A 21,284-nucleotide genomic window follows, 5' to 3' on the forward strand; every position below is an offset into this window, starting at 1 on the left:
AGAAACAATTCTTAAACCAGACACGCAACACAACCACTTGGTATCCCTTTAGAAACACGGATTCCTTATGCAAGCCCTGGTAATTCTTAATCAGATGGTGTGGGATATGACCACGAAGCCAGTATTTTTCAAAAAGTAACATTAAGAGATAACATCTATCAGACAGAGTATCTGATCTTAAAGATTATCAGAGAAACAAAACAAATGCATAAATTATCTTATAATATGAGAAATGCCATTAAAGTTACATAGAAAATTTCAATGCATTTTAAGACTATGAATATGGTACACTGCTTCTACTTTGGAAGAAATTACATATAATCACTTGATTAAAATGTGCTTCTCATTTAATATTTAAAAATGAAACAATCATTAATATAGTCATGAAAAGTTCTTACCTAAATTGGCATACATTACAAACAAATTAAAATATTGTTGTAAATGACGCCCATGCTCTGAAACTTCCCTTCTCAAGAGATTTAGTGTGGCTCTTAGTAAGTGGTCACTCAAGCTCAAGTTATCACATGCCTGTGAAAAATCAAATATTATTTTATCGGCATCATATACACAGCAAATATTTCATAAAGAAAATCACTAAATACACTTGCTCTTTGAGAGAGATAATGAAGAGCTCGGGTACTTCATTGTAGATCTTGTATGCTGCTGTAATTAAAACAAACAAACAAACAAAAAACCCCAAAACCCAAAAACTTCAATAAAAGAATTTAGGTGGATTATTTATTTACATTACCAGGAATTTCATGTTACAGTGTTTCACTAAAAAAGCTTTTAACTTAGCCATTATAAAAGTAAATCTAAAAAATGTAAAAACTTAAGGATTTACTAAATAACTAAATAATTGAATACACAAAAGGAATTTCTATTTTTTTCAGAATCAGCAATCACTACCACCATGAAATAACTTAAACAACTTACAAGTGTCATAATGTATGTCTGCATTTGTGTACAGCAAATACATCAAAGAGAGGCACATAAATTTGCTGATTTGAATTTGCCAAAAACAGAATTTACTCCCAAGTATTTAATGACAAAAAAAAAAAAAAAAAAAAAAAAAAAGCCATGCAATTACCTGTCTAGAAGATCCTGGAGATGCAAAAGGAGAAGGACAAGACCCATCTTGCAAAGAAAAGTGTGCAATAAACACTATAAGTTTTGCAAACGCACCCCTCACTTCTGCACTTGGGCACTCCAGAAGATACTCAGAGAAGCGATTTGAAACATTGAAAAGAACATTATGAGCAAACCAAAAACGTACATTCTTGCTGTGACGGAGGAGAATGCATAGCGCATCATACCTAAAACAGAAACATCTATGAATGTAAAATTTTACTAATATGTTTATTTTGCTTGCTATGGTGAAGAAACAGGTTTTTATAAATGAAACAATAATCAAAGATGTGCTCTGCAATTAATGGTCAGTTGGTTTTGGTAGAAATAACAGATTAATAAAGTTTTGTAACTTTAGTCCCACAGAGTCAAAAAAGTGAATAAAATTCAAAATGTGTGTAACTCTCTGCAAATCCATGATCAAACTCTCCCTAGCGCCATAACATTTATTTAACATCTTTCAATATGAACCATGCTGAGTTGTTAAATCAAGGTATTATGATGTACTTCATACTTAACAGTAATTTAAAACTACAGCCATTTTAAAATTGTCTTTTTTTATTTTTTAAAGAGAGAAAACTCTCTATTGCCCAAGCTGGAATAAATGCAGTGGTACAATTATAGCTAACTGCAGCTTCAAACTCCTGGGTGCAAATGATCCTTCTGCCTCCGGATGCCAAGTAGCCGGTTCTACGTAAACAGGCCATAGGCCTCGCTAATTATCTAAACAAAATTTTTGGTAGAGATAGGATCTTGCTCTGTTGCCTAGGATGCCCTAAAATTCCAAATCTAACGTGGTCCATCCAGCTCAGCCTCCTAAAGTGCTAGGATTACAGATGTGAGTCACCACACCCAGTTAATTTAAATTTTTGTAGAGATGAGGTTTCACTATGTGGCCCAAGCTGGTCTCAAATTCCTGGCCTCAAGTGATCCTTCCACTCTGGCCTCCCAGAGTGCTGGGATTACAGGTATGAGCCACCACACCTGGCCTAAAAAATCATCAGCCTTTTTTTTTTTGAGATAGAGTCTAACTGCATCCTCTGGCTCTGAGGTTCAAGCAATCCTCCTGCCTCATCCTCCTGAGTAGCTGGGATTACACACAGATGCCATTATGCCCAGCTATTATTTATTTTATTTTATTTTACTTATTTTAGTAGAGATGGGGTTTTAACAAGTTGGTCAGGCTGGTCTTGAACTCCTGACCTCACGGTCCCCCTACCTTGGCCTCCCAAAGTGCTGGGATTATAGGAGTTAGCACCCAGCCAATCTACCTTTTGAATTACAAGTGACAATTTCATCTAGTAAAAATAAAGCTTAATAATTTAATGATGAAATAGGCTAAGATGTGATACAAAGTCACAGGAGTAGGAGCCAATATTTAAATAATTAAAGGCACTTTTATATTAAGCAATTTTAGTAACATTTCCCTCATGATTACTACCAAGATTTTCATTCTGTATTGGAAATTATATTTTCACGGTTAGAAAAAATAAAGCAATATAATAAAAAACAAACAAACTATAAGTACTATATGAATGAAATCCAAAGCCATGTACCAGTCACTGGCAGGACCACGAACTATTTTCTTCGTGTGAAATCCAGTGGTAAAGAGGAATCTAGCAGCAAGCTGAATACTAATCATAGTAATTTCTTCTGCTTCAGGCAACAAATGATCCTGCCCTTTAAATAAAAAGTACATATACAGTTAAAAACATTTTATCTTCAAAGTCTATATTTAAAAACCTCAGCCAGAAGTAACTCTTAGTGATTATCTTACCACTTCATAATCCATATTTCAAACGTTTGAGTAAAAAATAGTAATTACTATAATACATGCTTTTCTATACTTCCATATATTAAGAATCACTATTCAAAGGTACAGATACCCTACATTTTTCATTTTAAAATAAACCAAAAAGGCCAGCATGTAAAATGAGACTAACGATTCTATGAAAAAAAATAAAACTGAAGAAAAAGACTAAACATATTTGATGCCTTGTAAGAAATCCTAGAAGCCAAATAAAAATGAACCTTTATTAGTAAGAAGATACTTCCAAAGCTTACCTGGAGCAAGGTTTAAATAAACACCATTACATGTAAGCAGTTTTTTCACAAACTGAAAATACTCTAAACTATATTGCATTTGGTTATGCATAAATTGCACATTTTGTTTCCGTACACTTCTCTCAATGGCTGGTGACATAATGATTTGATGGGGTCTTGCAATAGTTAGTTCTGATATACATCTTATCATCTCATCATCTTCATCTATTATATCCATTTGTTCATAAAAGAGTATGTAAGCATTCCACCACCTCTTCTGCCGCCTATAAGACATGTGCTTCATCATGTGATCAAATACTTCTCCCATGTACTCTCCACCAAAGCACTGATTTTTCATTTCTTCATCATCATCCATTTTGCATTCTGTTACATCTCCATCATCAAATTTATACCAGTGATCTCTCTCATCATCTTTACCATTCCTTTGAATGATGTAAGAATAATAATGCCCACCGCTTGCTTGACCACTGTGTACAAGCACACCTACAAGCCTGTACTTTGTGCTTCCTGTAGTTTCATTTTCAGGCTGCTCTTTCTGTTTAAGCAACTGATTTTCTGAATTTACATTATCATTCTCCAGCTTTTCAACACCTACTACTGTGTAAGGTCCCATATCCAGCTTTCGAGGAAATTCAAAATAATCATTGAATTTAATTGCACATTCTCTTTCCCAGTCATAGTCAAATCGTTTGAGTTGGATAGCAAGAACTCGAGGCAATTTTTTAATTAGCAGGCGCTTTACTGTGTCAACCTAAAATAAACAGAATATAAATAGATGTTCTTTTGTAGCCAGAACAAAAATTAAAACAAATTAATGTTAAAGTTTATGATCTATTTACATTCATTCATAAACAGATGAGTAAATAACAATAAACTCTAAAAGGATAATTATGGCATAACTGACTTAATCCTTATTTACCAAAGCGAAAAATATATAAATATACCAATCCTTTGGTATCCGTAGGGCATTGGCTCCAGCAACCCCATAAATAGCAAAATCTGTGTCTGCTGAAGTTTCTGATTTAAAATAGTATTTACATATAACTCACAGACACCCTCCTGTATAGTTTGACCTATCATTCTATATAACCTACTTAATACAATGTAAATGCTATGTAGATGGTTATTACACTGTAATGCCTTTTGAATTTATATTACTTTTTATTGGGTATTGCTATTTTTTGTTTTCAAATATTTTTAATACATGTTTAGAGGAATCTGTGTTGCAGAACCTGTACATATGAAAGGTCCCTAATTTCTTGCTAACTGGAAAACACTACTCATATAGACACAATGGCTACGTGATTCCATATGGGCACTATTATTTCACTGCGTTACTCCTTAGATGTTTTCTTTTATGCTAAAGAACAGAATTTCCTGTGAGTTAACTGAAGACATATGATAAGCAATTACAATAGTGGCTAATATTTACATCACTTAAAAACCAGGTAATACACAAAGCGCTACAAACATATTAATGAATTTAATCCTCACTATCTTATAAAAAGTTACTACCTATATATTATTATTTTAAAACATGTGGATTAGGAATAACAGAAAGGGGGAGAAGAAACTGTCCCAGTATCAGAAGTGTGGGTGGCAGGCAGTATGGCTTTATAAACAAAACACAATTTAAATGCTGTGTAAGTTCAAAACAATGAAGGCACCTTTAAGGTGAGGGGTTATCAAAGTCAAGGAAAATATATAACTTAGTTAACATATAGTATCTTCAACGACAGGTTACTATTCCATCCCTCAAACTAAGTGCCAGAGGTTAAAGTAGCTGGCTAGGCCTAGAAAATGAGATGTTTCTGAAAGTACACGTAGTTGTGAAAATCTATGTAACCAAATAAAATTAGCAGAATTCCTTACTTCAAGAGAAAACCAGAATAAGAAAAGAATAACATTTTCTACTATCAACTCTTCGAGATTGAAGCATTCAGTTGCGATTTATTTCAGGGCAGGGATGGAAACAACTTGTGAGATTCTGTGACTTTCAAAATTATTCACCCAATAAAAAACTTTTTTTTCCTAGTCTGTAACTGTATTTTGTCGATATGCTTTTGGTTTAAACCAAGTATCATCTTGGCCACCTCTGCACTACCACTATAACAGCAGAGATGAGGCAGAAGTTAATTTTGAGTATCAGGATAAACAACTCCAATGTCTTCCTATTCTGTTTAATAAAATCATTATTTTTCAAAAGTAAAAAAATATACCTTTTTATCACATTTTTCACAATGATATGCATTTTCACCTTCCAATAAATCTCCTTTGATATACTGTTCCAAAGAATCAAGAAGATTTTGATGATTTCTAATGTCCACATTCAAAGTTGTAAAATATTCTTCACATTCATACCTAAAGGTATTGTTAATAAAACAAATTAAAAGAATGTATTCTATACGTTTAATTTCTTTAGTTTAATCTTTTAGGGACAGGTTCTTGCTCAGGCTAGAGTGCAGTGGTACAATCATAGCTCCCTGTAGCCTTGAACTCCTAGGATTAAGCCAGGGTTCCCAACCAGTGCTAGTCTGTGTCCTGTGAGAAACTGGGCTGCAGAGCAGCCATTGAGTGTTGGGCAAGCTGGCAAAGGTTCATCTGTATTTACACCACTCCCGATGGCTTGCATTACCACCTGAACCCCCTATCCTGTCAGATCAGTGACAGCATTCGATTCTCATAGGAGACAGAACCCTACTGTGAACTGCACACGCTAGTGATCTAGGTTGCACACTTCTTATAGGAATCCAAAGCAGGATAATCTGTCCAGCTAGCTGCAGGAAAACACGGTCAGGGCTCCCACTGATTTTACATTGTGGTAAGTTCTACAATTATTTCATTATATATGGTAATGTAATAATAATAGAAAAAAAAGAGCGCAATAAATGTTAAGACAGTTGAATCATCCTGAAACTATCCCCTCAACCCCAGTCTGTGAAAAAAATTATCTTCCACAAAACTGGTCCCTGGAGCTGAAAGGTTGGGGACTGCTCACTTAAGTGATCCTCCCACCTCAACCTCCCTAGCAGCTAGGCCTGTAAGTGGGTGCCACCACACCCAGGTAATTCTTTCTTGTTTTAGAGATGGGTTCTTGCTATGTTGCCTATGCTGGTTTTTAACTCCTGGAGTCAACTCTTGAGCTCCTTCTGCCTCTTCCTCCACAAGTGCTAGGATTACATGCATGAGTCATTGTGCCCAGCCTGGTTTCTAAATCTTATCCTTCAGAGTGCTGTGGCCCACTCCTATAATCTCAGCACTTTGGCAGGTGGAGGCAGGCGGATCACCAGAAGTCAAGAGTTCATGACCAGCCTGGCCACCCCATCTCTGCTAAAACAAAAGAAAACAGAACATACATACATACACATACATACACACACACACACACACACACAAAATTACATATAAATTATATATATATATAAATTATACACACACACGCATGCACACACACACACACACATATAAATTATATATAATATATCCTGCCACAAATTGCTGAGGCAGGATAGTCACTTGAACCCAAGAGGCAGAGGCTGCAGTGAGACAAGACTGCACCACTGCACTCCAGTGCCTGGGAGACAGCGCAAGACTTCATTTCAAAAGCATAATAATAATAAATAAGTAAACCTTTTCCTTAGTTGTGAACTTGATAAAAAATACATATGCATTATTGAACACATGTCAAGTATATTAATCATACAAAGTTATTAATATTTTATCAGTCACTTACTTTGTACTGAGCACTGTATTAGATACCTTACACCAGATTATAGCCATCTTTACCTTCATAAAAACTGTTAAGAGATACCCACCCACCCCTACTTTAAAGCTTAAGATGATAGGATTGTGTAGGGAAGTCAAAAAAACTAATTTGATACAGTTTATTAGGTGGAATGATGCTTTGAAAATCAGCTTGTTTGGCTTTACAGTACTTCTTAAGTTCTTATGCTCAGTTACACTATGACACATACTATCTATTTAAACAGTAATTCACGCCAAGGTAAAAATAAGAATTAATCAAGTTCTAAAAAAGCTATTCTAAACTATTAATGAACTTAATTTTTAAGTGCCCCTAAATTTCTATCATAGATGCTTTCCTAATTGCATTAAGTTCAAAACTCATCATGCTAAAAATGCCTCGGATGTCTACAAAGCCATAAAAATAAGTAGTCAGGTGTGGTGTGGCATTTCCTTGTAGTGCCACCTACTCAAAAGGCTGAGGTAGGAGAGTCACTTGAGGCCAGGATTTTGAAGCTGTCATGTGCTATGATCACACTTTTGAATAATCACTATATTTCAGTCAGGGGTAGTGAGATCCTGTCTCAAATAAATAAATACATGGAGAAGGGGTAAATAATGCAAGATTGAGTCAGCATCACGGATTATGGAATTTTCTGCAAAAGGAACTTTCAGTTTCTGATGACAAACTCAGAAAATGAATTGGATCAGACATATCAACCATCAAATCCATTCACCTAACCAATAGTCTGAAAACGTCTAAATAGTATCTCACTCTGTTGCCTCGTCTAGAGCACAGTAGTACGATGTCAGTTCACTGCAACCTCTGCCCCCCAGGTTCAAGTGATTCTCCAGAGTAGCTTGGATTACAGGAACCTGCCACCAGGCCCAGCTAATTATTTTGTATTTTTAGTAGAGATGTGGTTTTACCATGGTCTCAAGCTCCTGACATCAAGTGTTCAGCCACTGTTGGCATCCGAAAGTGGTGGGATTATAGGTGTGAGCCACCACCCCTGACAAGTTTTTCACAGACGAAAACTTTTGATTTAGTCAGGAAAAACACGATGGTCACAAAAACAAAATTATATTTATAAATGACTTATGCAAGTTGCTTTGTGATCAGCAATCACCCTATAGAAGAGAAAATGGCTATTTTAGAGAATAAAATAATTAAAAGAGATTACAGTTGTGAGCAGTATCTTTTAATTATAAGATATTTAAATTATAAGATACAATTTAAATATAAATTTAAATTTCCCTGTAGTGCCAGCTACTATAATTTAAATTTATATTTAATTATAATATAATTAACAGATACGAAAAGCTTGAGCCTGGAGTTTGAGACCAGCCTGGGAAATATGATGAAACCCCATCTCTACAAGAAATACAAAGTTTAGCTGGGTATTATGGCATGTGACTATAGTTGTAGCTACTTGGGAGGCTGAGGTGAGAGGACTGCTTGAGCTAACCAGGTTGAAGCTGCAGTGAGCTATGATTGTGCCACTGCAACTCCAACCTAGGTAACAGAATGAGACTCTATCTTAAACAAAACAAAACAAAATACCCTCAATGCCTTATGATATAAAAGTCTTGGGATGCTAATAACAAGTTTAGTTGGAATATATATTTTATGCTATAGATATTTTTACTGTTGCCTATCTTGTCAAATCTGCTAAGTGGTTTGATGTGCAAGCATCATGTAATACTTCTCAAAAATAGTAAGAATTGATAGTACTTTAAAAGGCATTTAAATGTTATTTCCTTGGGAAGATATGTTCAAAACCCCCAGGAGATAGCTAAAAACTTAGATAACATTGAACTCTATACTGCATATATATTATGTTTTCTCTTGTACATACATACTTAAATTTAATTAGGTTTAACTTATAAATGAAGCACAAGAATAGAATAGCAGCTGCTCTTTACCTTTTCTCTGGCATATCTGAATTACTAGAATATTACTAGGTAAGATAAGAGGTATTTGAACATAACTAGTGTGATCTTTGACAGTCAATCACATCCTGAGGACAAAGCAGAACAGCCCAAAATTTTAAATGGGGCACAATTTAAAACTTCCAAATAGTTTATTTCTGCAATCTTCCACTTAATATTTTTGAACCATGATGTGGAAAGTGAAAACAACTTGTCTTGCCAATTACCTTTGGAAGTTACATTTAAATATTGATTGCTAGCAATCAATAGAAAATGTCTGTTTAAGCAATAGAAATAGAAAATGTCTATTTAAGCAATTAACTGCAGATTTATGGAAAATGCCATTTTAAGTCACAGGGTAAGATAAAGCAAACATGAATGAATGAGGAAGTAATAAAGTACTAACCAAATGCTATTGGGAAGAAAAAAATCAGAATAGTGTAAAATGCATATAAATGTAATTCATTTGGTACACTCTGCTTTTATGTAAGTACTAATGAAAGTTTTATTTACATTATTAGAAAAAAACTAACATGAAGGACACATTAAAAACATAATACTTACCTATGTGGGCAGCCTTGGCAGATCTTCTGATCAGCAAAGGAACCCCCTAGGACTTTACTTAGCATAGCTGGATGTCCTAAAGCTTTTAAAGCTTCATCTAGACTATCCACCAAAGAATTAAAAAACTCTAAGGCATCATGTTGTTCACGGAGATTAACAGGCTCACCCCAAAGCCTAAGAAAAAAATGATATAAAATAAGTAACATAATACATATCTAGAATATCCCTATTTTATAACAACAAAAATAACAATGACAGAAATATAAACTGAGATTTTATGCCACATAGAAAGAAGAAATGTACATTATGTCTGCAGAGGCAATGGTAATGGAAGTGCTTACAGTAAAAATGATACTACAGTGTCAAAAAGTTACAAATAACTGGTGTGACTAAGCTGGATAGCAGGCTTTAGAATAACGTTGGCTTTATAAAACATAGTATATTCAAGCACTTTCAATTCAAATAAAAATCACATTTACATGACAGAGAATCTAATGCTTATGTGGATGCTATAAATGCTACCTTAAAACTTTATTCTGTTTATTTTTGGTGATATATTGAAAAGATTCTACCACTTAGATACCACTGCTTATCAAAGTGAATTTTCCAAGTGAAAAGAGAAAAGTTTGCCCTGTTCTACAGTAAACATATTTTCAGTAAAAAAACAGGCATGAAAATAAGATCAACCAATTCTAAGAAAATATCAATTGTGAGTATACAAAATGATAAGTAATGCTGCTGAAACAGGGTATGTTAGAAACTACCAAGAACATTTAACAGTATTTTCACAATAACCATCAGAAATACTACTTCAGCAAAAGAGATGGCAATATGTTGAACTTGCTAAGGTGGTAAACTGTTTTTTGGCGGTAAACTTTCACAATTTAAATGTTATAAATTTTAAAATAAATTTTAAATACTAATACATACAATAAAAAGTATTCTTTTGGAGCCATAGGATGTGAGCTTTACAAAAAGCAGGCAGTGGTATAACTGCCACCACAATTGATATATCAAACAATATCTTAAGTACCTTCTAAAATTTCCTAAGAGTAGCATTTTGTAAGCCAAATGACTCTCCTACTATTAATTCCTGGAAACTGCTGATTTGTTCTTCATAAATCTAGAGTAGCCTTTTCTAGAATACTATATACAGGAAAACACATATAGTATTTCCCACCTTTTCATTATTGCAGAAAAGTATACATAATTTACTATTTATCATTTTTTAAAAAGACATTAAATTTAATTAGGAAAAACGTAAAATCTGGTAATTCAAAAATATGACTGCAAATGAAAAACAGATGAGCACAGAACAAATAAGATGTTTTATAAAACCAGGAAATTTTCATTTAAGTCAGTACAAATCAACAAGACAATGTAACCAATGAAGGGGGAAGGTGTTAATGTATTAATCTTCATTAATCCATAAAGGGAAATCTGTAGTGCCACATCTGGAGTATTCATTCAACTTTAAGGCACTCTTTCAGAATACTGATGAACTGGAATGTCCCTTTGTTCTTTTGTTTTTAATTAATATTACTGTGGTAAAAGAAATACAACATAACATTTAGTTTTTAATTATTTAAGTGTACAGTTCAGTGGCATTATATACATTCATGATGTCTGTTGTACAACCATCACCACCATCCATCTCAGACCTCTCTTCATCTCACAAAACTGAAATTACACCTATTAACTCCTGAAAACATGCTACTGACAACCTCTGAAAATCAGCATTCTACATTTGATATCGATAAATACAATCTCAGGTACGTGAAATCATAAATAATTGGTTTTTACAACTGGCTTACTTCACTTAGTATAATGTCCTCAAGGTTCATTTATGTTTTGTAGCATACTACATAATTTCCTTTAACGGTGAATAGTATTTCACAACACAGATACACTACATTTGTTTATCAATTTATCAGATGATGCACACCACAGATACTTTTATATTTATCTACTGTGAATGTCACTATGACTACTGAGTGTATACTATCTCTTCAAGACACTGCTTTCAATTCCATTGGGTTTATACCCACAAGAGAATTTGCTGGAGGGCATGGTAATTCTTTTATTTTCTTGACACACAGTGTTGCTCTGATGCCCAGGTAGGAGTGCAGTAGCGCAATCTTGGCTCACTGCAACCTCCACCTACCAAGTTCAAGCTATTCTCCAGCCTCGGCCTCCTGAAGACCTGGGATTACAGGTGCATGCCACCACATCCAGCTAATTTTTGTAATTTTAATAGAAATGGGATCTCACCATGTGGACTAGGCTGGTCTCAAACTCTTGACCTCAGGTGATCTGCCTGCCTCCACCTCTTAGAGTGCTGGGATTACAGGTGTCAGCCACTGGATCTGGCTGTACTTCTACTTTTAACTTTTTGAGGAACCACCATATTGTTTTCCACAGTGGCTGTGCCATTTTACAATCCCACCAATAGTACACAGGGTTTCAATTCTTTTGCATGCTCACCAGTAATTATTATTATAGTGGTCATTCTAACACATCTAAAATGGTATTTCAATGCAATTGTTGTGCACTGACTTTATGATTAGTAACACTGAACATCTTTATATGTACCTCTTAAGTCATTTGTATGTTTCTTGAAAAAAGGCTTATTCAAATCCTTTGCTCATATTAGTCTGTTTTCATACTGCTATAAAGTACTTAAACTAAATAATTTATAAAGCAAGTAAGTTTGTCTCAGTTATACACAGCTATAAGGAAGCAAGATTAGATAGTATGATACCTGCATTTTCTTATGGAAAAAAAATAGTTGTGTTCAGCATTCAGAAGCTGCAAATAGTTTTAGATGACGTTGGGTTTCTTTTTTGTTTGTTTTGGTAACTGTGTTCATATACAATAAAAAGAAAAGAATAATACACACAAACACACAGCCTTGTAAAACCATTACCTCAATCAAGATGATGAATATATCCAACACTCTCAAAATATTTTCCCCTTTTTAAATTTCTCCATTTAATTTCTCTTCCTATTCTGCCCATCTCTAGCAACCACTTTGTGCCTCTGTCAGGATATTTGCATTTTCTATAATCTTAATACAAATACAGTCATACAATATCGACTTTTTATTTTTTTGAGATTGTGTCTCGCTCTGGTGCTATCTCAGTTCACTGAAATCTCTGCCTTCTGAGTTTTCCTGCCTCAGCCTCCTGAGTAGCTAGGACTACAGGCACGCACCAACGCACCAGCTAAGTTTTTGTATTTTCGTAGAGATGGGATTTCACTATGTTGGCCAGGATAGTCTTGATCTCCTGATCTGCCTGCCCCTGCCTCTGCCTCCCAAAGTGCTGGGATTATAGGCATGAGCCAACTGCACCTGGCCAATATCCATCATTTCTGTGTCTATTTTTTTTTCACTCACCATAATGAATCTGCATTCAACATGTTAGCTGTAGGCTGCTTGCAGATGCCTCTTATTAGATTTTCTTTCATTGTCAGTTTTGCTGATGTTTATCAGCATTACCTATTTTGGCAAATGTTTTGTCTTAAATCTACTGAAGTGATAATGTAAGTTTCCTTTTTAGTTTGTTTAATGCATATTAATTGATTGAAACCAACTAAGCTTTCATGAAATACATTCCACTTAGGCATCAAAGTGTCATCTTTAGAAATATTATTGACTTCAACTTGTAAAATTCTTCTTAGAAACTGTGCATCTAACACCAGAAATGTAATTTGTAGTTTTAGTATTTTAAAATGTTTGTCATAATTTGGTATCAAGCAAAGAAGTTTCTTGATGAATCTTAGTAAAACCTTTATAATTTCATTTTAGATCTTCTTATACCTTTTTTTCTTTATGTCCCTCTCCCATTTTGGGGAAACTAATCAGACCATCTAAAGTTGTCCCCCAGCTCAGTAATAATCTTTTTTTTTTTTTTTTTTAAAAAATCACTTCATCCCTGTGTTTTATAATGAATATATTTAATAAATCTTTTCTTCTGCAGTGTGTTATCAGCTATTAGTCTCAATTTAGCATAGTTTTCTGTTCTTTTTGTGACAGAGTTTTGCTCTTGTTGTCTAAGCTAGAGTACAATGGAGTGCTTTTTGCTCACTGTAACCTCTACCTTCCAGGTTCAAGTGATTCTCCTGCCTCAGCCTCCCCAGTAGCTGAGATTACAGGCATGTACCACCACACTTGGCTAGTTTCTCTATTTTTAGTAGATACAGGGTTTCACCATGTTGGCCAGCCTGGTCTCAAACTCCTGGTCCCAGGTGGCCCAGCAGCCTTAGCCTCCCAAGTGCTGCGATTACAGGCATGAGCCACTGCAACCAGCCTTAGCATATTTTCCATCTCATTTAAGTCTTCATCTCTAGATCTTCATTTTAATCTTGCTTACCTCTTTTTAAACTATGAATATACATTACAAAAACTGATTTCAAAGTTTTTAATCATCTAACATCTGAGTCAGTTCTAGGTCAGGTCCACCCATTTGTTGATTCTGCTTATTGTAGGTCATACGTTCCTACTTCTTTGCATACTTGATCATCTTTGCCTAGATATTCTGGACTTTCCCTTATTCAATACTTGACATTCTATAGCCTTTTAAACTTTCTCTAGCTTGGTTTGAGATATAGTTTGATTTTCCTGTTCACAGTTAAGAAAGTCAGAAACAATGCTTAGTTTAGGAATATTCCCTGGTACTAAACGAGGCTTTTCTAGACACAGTATGCCCTATGAAATAAGTTTTTCTAGTGTGGCTGGGAGGAACGGCCATTTAGCATCTTTCTATAAGAAAAATAGACTGTTCCCTCCAATTCTTTCATGTGTTTCTTTCCTTACCCCAAAGTGTTTCCTGACATACATGCAGTGCTTTGTTCTCTCTTGAATATTCAAGAAGAAATAAAGATTTCCAGAATTAATGGAGCTCTCCAATGCATTATTATAAACCTTAGATGTTTTAGTATCCTTCGATTCACCACAATGTTTCCCCAACTCAGGAATTCCACTGGTCTGACTCAATGTCCCACTCTACACTGTAGTCTAAAAACTTTAGAAGGCAATAACTAAGGTTACTGCAGGGCTGTCATTTGTTTTCTATCTCAATAATATTACTTTTTCGTCTGATGTCTAACATGTTCAAGCTATAGTTTAATGTATTTTACAGCATATTTTTAAAAAATTGTTTCAGCAACGAAGAGCCTAATTTTGTTCAAATTACTTCATGTCGACAATAAGTAAAATTATTTGGTTTTCCTTTTTGGCACTACTCAAGTTTCTTTCCCTGTTATTCTTTTATTTTCAGTTTCATTGGTTTCTAGTACTTCTAAAAACTCTCTTAGTTTTGAGGGTAATTTACTATTTTCTTCCCTGGTTTTTTTTTCTTTCTCATCTTTACTTTTCTTTTTGAGATAGGATCTTGCTCTATTTTCCCAGATGGAGTGCAGCAATGTGATCACATCTCACTGCAGCCTCAACCTACTGGGCTTAAGTGATTCTCCTGCCTCAGCCTCCTATCTGGGACTACAGGTGTGCACCACCACGCCCAGCTCATTTTTATATTTTTAGCAGAGAAGGAAGTTTCACCATGTTGGCCAGTCTGATGTCAAACTCCTGAGCTCAAGTGATCCACTCACCTCAGTCTCCCAAAGTGCTGGGATTACAGGCATTAAGTCACCATACCCAGTTGCTCCCCTAGTTTTAAGATAGAAAATAAATTAATAATTCCCACATGAAAATACACTATTTACCATTCAATGATTCCCCATTGATTTTGGTAATCAGCAGTGAATTTTTCTTGTATCAGTTATTACTGTGATGCTTTAATGGTGTTAACGCTATTTCTTTCATTTATTTACTTATCCAGTTATTTATTTGTATCAGTATAAATATTTCAAGTGTTATAACATAATACTATTATTATATTCTTCCTAAAATTGTTTCAATATTAGATGTGCAAGCTTTTCAGTTGACTACTTCACCTACTTGACATTATTTCCTTTTTTTTTCTGCCCTTACTGTCTTGCATCTAGGCCAATATGCCCAGAGTCATCTCTGCCCAAGCATGGGAATGAACCTTTCCAAGCAGGTCTTGATTCCTTTAATCAGAAAATGGTATTTACAAACAAAACTTTAGATACCAACTGCTAGACACCTATGTTATTGGGTTCATTATTTTCAGATATTCTCAGTGAACAGAATTTGAAAATATATGTGTATGTAATATATCAATGCTTTCACACACATATCTCTATTGCTACACCTATCTGTACGTATATGTCTAAACTTAAAAACATATATACAGGCCTGGGCACAGTGACTCATGCCTATAATCTCAGCACTTTAGAAGGCTTAGACGGTGGATCATGAGGTCAGGAGATGGCCATGGTGAAGCCCCGTCTCTACCAAAATACCAACAAAATTAGTCAGGTGTGGTGGCATACACTGTAGTTCCAGCTACTCAGGAGGCTGAGGCAGGGGAACTGCTTGAATCCAGGAGATGGATGTAGCAGTGAGCCAAGACTGTGCTATCCCACTTCAGTCTGGTGAAAGAGCAAGACTCTGTCTCAAAAAAAAAAGAAACATAAATACAGGCTGGCACAGTGGCTCACAACTGTAATCACAGAACTTTGTGGGGCCAAGGGTGGCAGATCACTTCATGTCAGATGTTTGAGACCAACTGGCCAACATGGTGAAACCATATCTCTACTAAGAATAACAAATAAAATTAGCTGGGCATGGTGCTGGGTGCCTGTGATCCCAGCTACCTGGAAGATTGAGGCAAAATAATCTCCTGAACCTCTAAGGCAGAGGCTGCAGTGAGCTAGGACTGTGGGACTGCACTCCAGCCTGAGCTTCAGAGCAAGACTCTGTCAAAGACAAAAAACACAAAAAACAAAACACTACAACCATCACCAAAAAACCCTGAAGCAGCATACATACATATCACACCATGTATGTAGTTTAAAATAAACATGATTACAGCGGAATACCAGTGTGCACTCAAGCCATCTACTTTCCCTTACTTATAACTTATCTTTACAAAAATTATAATCTCGGCTTTTATTACCTATACTAGATTTGTTCACCCCTAATAAACATCAAAAGTAGTTCCAAAATTGGTAACACGTGGAACTAAAATTGCAGAGATTAGCATTTCTATACAATCCTTTTTATTTCTTTTTACAGTACGTACTTAATACACTGTTTTCCAGTTACCTGGATTGGTTCCTTCAACTTTTCTTGATTAGTAATTTCCTATGTTCTTTTTTCCAATCTTGAAATTATTTTTTTAAAAAGATAATAGAATCACATGGAGTTTTAAAATATAACAGAGACATGGCCCACACGGGGCTCACGCCTCTAATCCCAGCACTTTGGGTGGTCGAGGTAGGTGAATCACCTGAGATCAAGAGTTTGAGACCAGCCTGGCTAACATAGTGAAACCCAGGTCGCTACTAAAAATAAAAATCAACCGGGTGTGGTGGCCTGTGCCTGTAATTCCAGCTATTTGGGAGGCTGAGGCAGAAGAGTCGCTTGAATGCAGGAGGTGGAGATGCAGTAGCCAAGACTGAGCCACTGCCCTCCAGCCTGGGTGACAGCGTGAGACTCCATCTCAAAAAAAGAAAAAAAAATAATAGAGATACTGTTTTCTCTATTTTAAGAAATAATAAAGATATATTTTACCCAAGTTCCTTTGCAATAGCATCTTGCAAAACTATGTAACACAGCATCACAACTGGAATACTACTACTACCACCAGTCAAAATCTTAATTGAGGTTTCCCCAGATTTTACCTGTACTTATTTCTGTATATATGTTTAGCTGTCTGTGTCTCTGTAATTCTACATATATACACACATATGTATTTACATGCACATATATGCACACACATCACACAGGTCTGTGTGTAATTAACATACAAAACAGCCTCAACATCAAAGAAACTTTCTGGTTATCCTCTTACAATCACATCTGTCTACTGGCTGCTTTAATCCCTCACTGCGTCATTTAATTCTTGTACTTTTAATGTGTAACATTAAATATAAACTAGGTGTTTTAAAGACTGCATATAAGTCGTGCATATAAAGATTGCACATAAGTATTGGTTTGTCTAATCTCATCTGACAATCTGTCTTTTTTTAACAAGAACAATTTACATTTTGTATTACTACCAATATAACGGAATTTAAGATACAATGTTTTGTCATTTTACTGTTTGTATCTGGGAAGGTGGACTTTTCCGTCTTCTTCTAAATTAATTAAACACATTTTGGTATTACTTGTCCAGTGGTTTTCCATCTCTGCATCTCTACGGGTTATTTTTAAAAAGTTGCTTTATGATTATTAATGTATTATTATAGTGTTAATATTTTACCATTTTCATTGAGATACAGAAGCTTCACAGCCAGATAAAAAGCATTTACTTATCTCCATATGTAATTGTCACATACTAAAACTATGCATATTACCCCTTTAATGTTATTTTTACTTTCTATACCCACAGAATTTAAGGGAAACTAGGAAAGAAAACGAAAACTGTTTATATCATTTCCCATTGTCTTTCCCTGTTATAACCACTTTTCTACCAAAACTTTCAACAGAACTTAGGAATTTCTTCACAAGTTTCCTTTCTTGTGAGAATAAATTTATATCCCAGTAACTACTAAGAGATATCTTCACTGGACCATAAGAATACTACTTTTGTTCTTTATCTACTTTTTCTTCTGTTGCCTATACCTTTGATGTAACCGAAGAAATAACTGCCAAATCCAATGTCTCATAAATTTTCCCCTTAACCTTTTTTTTTTTTTGGAGTCGGAATCTTACTCTCTTGCCCAGGCTGGAGACCTTTGGATATAGTGGTGCACAAACTGTAAACTAGCTCGCTGCAACCTCCCACTCCTGGGTTCAAACAATTCTCTTACCTTAGCCTCCCAGGTAGCTGAATTTACAGGTGCCTGCCACAATGCCCGGCAATTTTTTTTTTGGCATTTTTAGTAGAGATAGGGTTTCATCCATGTTGGCCAGGCTGGTCTCATACTCCTGACCATGTGATCTGCCTGCCTCAGTCTCCCAAAGTGCTGAGATGACAGGTGTGAGCCACTGTGCCTGGCCCCCTTAAACTTTTAAAATTTTATTTCTTTTGTCTAGCTTTGATTCATATTGAGTCAATATTTAAATGTGGTTTCAGGCAGGATTGTCCAAGGGAGACAATACACTCATTGGTTCTGAGTTTCTGTTTCTTGATGGGCCAGTAAAGCTCCTCTTTCACCCTCTTTTCCCTTATCACTAGGCACAGAAACTAAAAACCATGGCTTCAGGCTGCTTTTAGCTTAAAACAAAACAGAACAGGAACAAAAAATAAGGTGGCTTGGACTAGCTTGTCTAAGGTAAGGTTCTAATGATGAAAGACTAAAAGCTTTTCCTCTAAGATCAGGACCAACTCAAAGATACCCACTTTTGCCACTTGTATTTGACATAATGATTCTCCTTCAATAATCAGGGGAAGATTTAGGTATAATCAGGAAAAAGTAAGATATAAAAAGCATCTAAATTGAAATTCTAAAGATTGCACAATAGTCTACATCACTATAATAAAAAAAAAAAACAGCACCCAAAATCAATGTCAGCATATTTGGGAGTTATTAATGAATATAAAGTTTTAATTTAAAAGAGGAAAAACTAGCAGGTGTAGTGGCTCATGGCTGTAATCCCAGCTGTTTGAGGGGCCAAGCCAGGTGGATCACCTGAGGTCAGAAATTCAATTCCACCCTGGCCAACATAGTGAAACCTCGTTTCTACTAAAAATACAAAATTAGCTAGGCGTGGTGGCAGGCACCTATAATCCCAGCTATTCAAGAGGCTGAAGCAGAACTGTTTAACCCAGGAGGTGGAGATTGTAGTGAGGAGAAATCACACCACTCCACTCCAGCATGAGTGACAGAGTGAGGCTCTGTTTCAGGGAAAAAAAATTTATAAAAAAGACCTTTGGATATAGTGGTGCACAAACTGTAAAGGTATATAATACTAGTGACCTGGACAACTAAAATCTATTAAATGGGTGAATTTTATGTTCTGTACACTCTGTCACAATAAAAATAGTAAATCACAGGTAGAGCCTGCAAATGAAAAGAAAAATAAGATAAATATGATTTAATCAAAATTTAAAACTACTGGCCAGTCCAATAGCTTACATCTGTCACCTCAGCACTTCAGGGCAGATGACCTGAAGTCAGGAGCTCAAAATCAACCTGGCCAATGTGATAAAACCCTGTCTGTAATAAAAATACAAAAATTAGGTGGGCATGGCAGCACCGGCCTATAGTTCCAGCAACTCAGGAGGCTGAGGCAAGAAAATACTCGAATCTGAGAGATGGAGGTTGCAGTGAACAGGGGCAGAACCACTGCACTTACAGCCTAGGTGGCAGTAAGACTCTAAAAAAAAAAAAAAAGATAAAACCTCTTAGGCATAAAGCACACTACAAAGATACTGATGGGAGAAAATATTTCTAAATAATTTATCTTTAAGGGCCTTCTATCATAAATACACAAAAAAGATACCAAAACGTCTTACAATGCAACAACAAAAGGCAATCAAAAAATGAGAAAAGTATTTGAATAGACAGTTCCCCAAAAAAGTACAGAAATTGCTAATAAGTACATCAAAAAATGTTCAACAGTACTAACAGTCATTAGGGAAATACAAATCAAATCCAAAAGACGATATACTTCACATACTTCAAGATGGATATACTAAAAAGGAAGGAAATAGTAAGTGTTGACAGATGTAGAGAAACTGTAGCCTTCGTAATTTGCTGATAAAAAATGTAAAATTCTGGGCCAGGCACAGTGGCTCACATAATAGCAGCACTTTGGGAGGCCAAGGTGGGCAGATCATCTGAAGTTTGAGACCAGCCTAGTCAATATGACCAAATCTTTTGTCTACTAAAAACCCTGTCTCTACTAAAAATACAAAAATTAGCTGTGGTGGAGTGCATCTGTAGTCCCAGCTACTCAGGAGGCTGAGGCAGGAAGGCTAAGGCAGGAGAGTTGCTTGAGCCCGGGAACTAAGCTTGCTATGAACTGAGATTGCGCCACCACTCTCCAGTCTGTCTAACAGAGCGAGACTCAGTCTCAAGAGAAAAAAAAAAAGAAAAGAAAAAGAAAATGGAAAATTCTACAGGGGCTTTGGAAATAAATTTGATGGTTCCTCAAAAAGTTAGACAAAGAATTACCACATGATCCAGTAATTGCACTCTTAGGTATACTCCAAAAAGAAATGAAAACATATTATCTACACATAAACTTGTTCATCAATTTTCAAAGAGGCACTATTCACAAGAGCCCAAAGACAGAAACAATCCAAAGTTTATCAACGAATAATTAAACAAAATGTGGTCTAGTCATATAATGAAATATCATTCAGCCATAAAATGAACGAAGTGCTGATTCGTGCTACAAAACAGAGATAATTTAATATACCATATTTAACACAAGAAGCTAGAGAGAAAGGCCATTTATTCTGTGATTAAATTAAATGAAATATCCAAAATTGGCAAACTTATCTATATACAAAGAAAGGTACCTTTTGTTGCCAGGCTAGGAAGAAGAGAAAACTGGGCTCAATGACTCTACAATGATCAGGGGACCTCTTTTTTTGGTGATAAAAATGTTCTGGAACCAAATATACTTTCACAAAAATTTTGAATGTACCAAACCCACTGAATTGTACACTATTAAGTGGATAAAATGGTTAATTTTATATGAACTTCACTACACAAAAAAAAAATGTGTTAAGAACATGTGTCTAGAGTTTCAAATGTATTAGGACAAATTGTGAGCTCCACACTTATTTGGAGAGAATCATGGCAGGACAAAA

At 35.4% G+C, this 21,284-nt stretch overlaps 1 protein-coding gene across 1 annotated transcript in view; it reads right to left on the minus strand.

Moving 5' to 3' along the window:
• Positions 1-21,284, minus strand: part of LOC108297534 (probable ubiquitin carboxyl-terminal hydrolase FAF-Y) — a 222,617-nt gene that overhangs the window by 10,206 nt on the left and 191,127 nt on the right. Inside the window, exons 33-38 of the mRNA XM_017520181.2 lie at positions 9,430-9,603; positions 5,412-5,553; positions 3,193-3,943; positions 2,685-2,808; positions 1,091-1,316; positions 399-528 (exon numbers count right to left, since the gene is read on the minus strand). Coding sequence (XP_017375670.2) covers positions 399-528; positions 1,091-1,316; positions 2,685-2,808; positions 3,193-3,943; positions 5,412-5,553; positions 9,430-9,603 — 1,547 coding nt within the window. The remainder of the gene's footprint in view (positions 1-398; positions 529-1,090; positions 1,317-2,684; positions 2,809-3,192; positions 3,944-5,411; positions 5,554-9,429; positions 9,604-21,284) is intronic.

The sequence above is a fragment of the Cebus imitator genome, unplaced genomic scaffold (genome assembly GCF_001604975.1).
Source record: "Cebus imitator isolate Cc_AM_T3 unplaced genomic scaffold, Cebus_imitator-1.0 Scaffold811, whole genome shotgun sequence".
In the NCBI taxonomy this organism is placed as follows: domain Eukaryota; kingdom Metazoa; phylum Chordata; class Mammalia; order Primates; family Cebidae; genus Cebus; species Cebus imitator.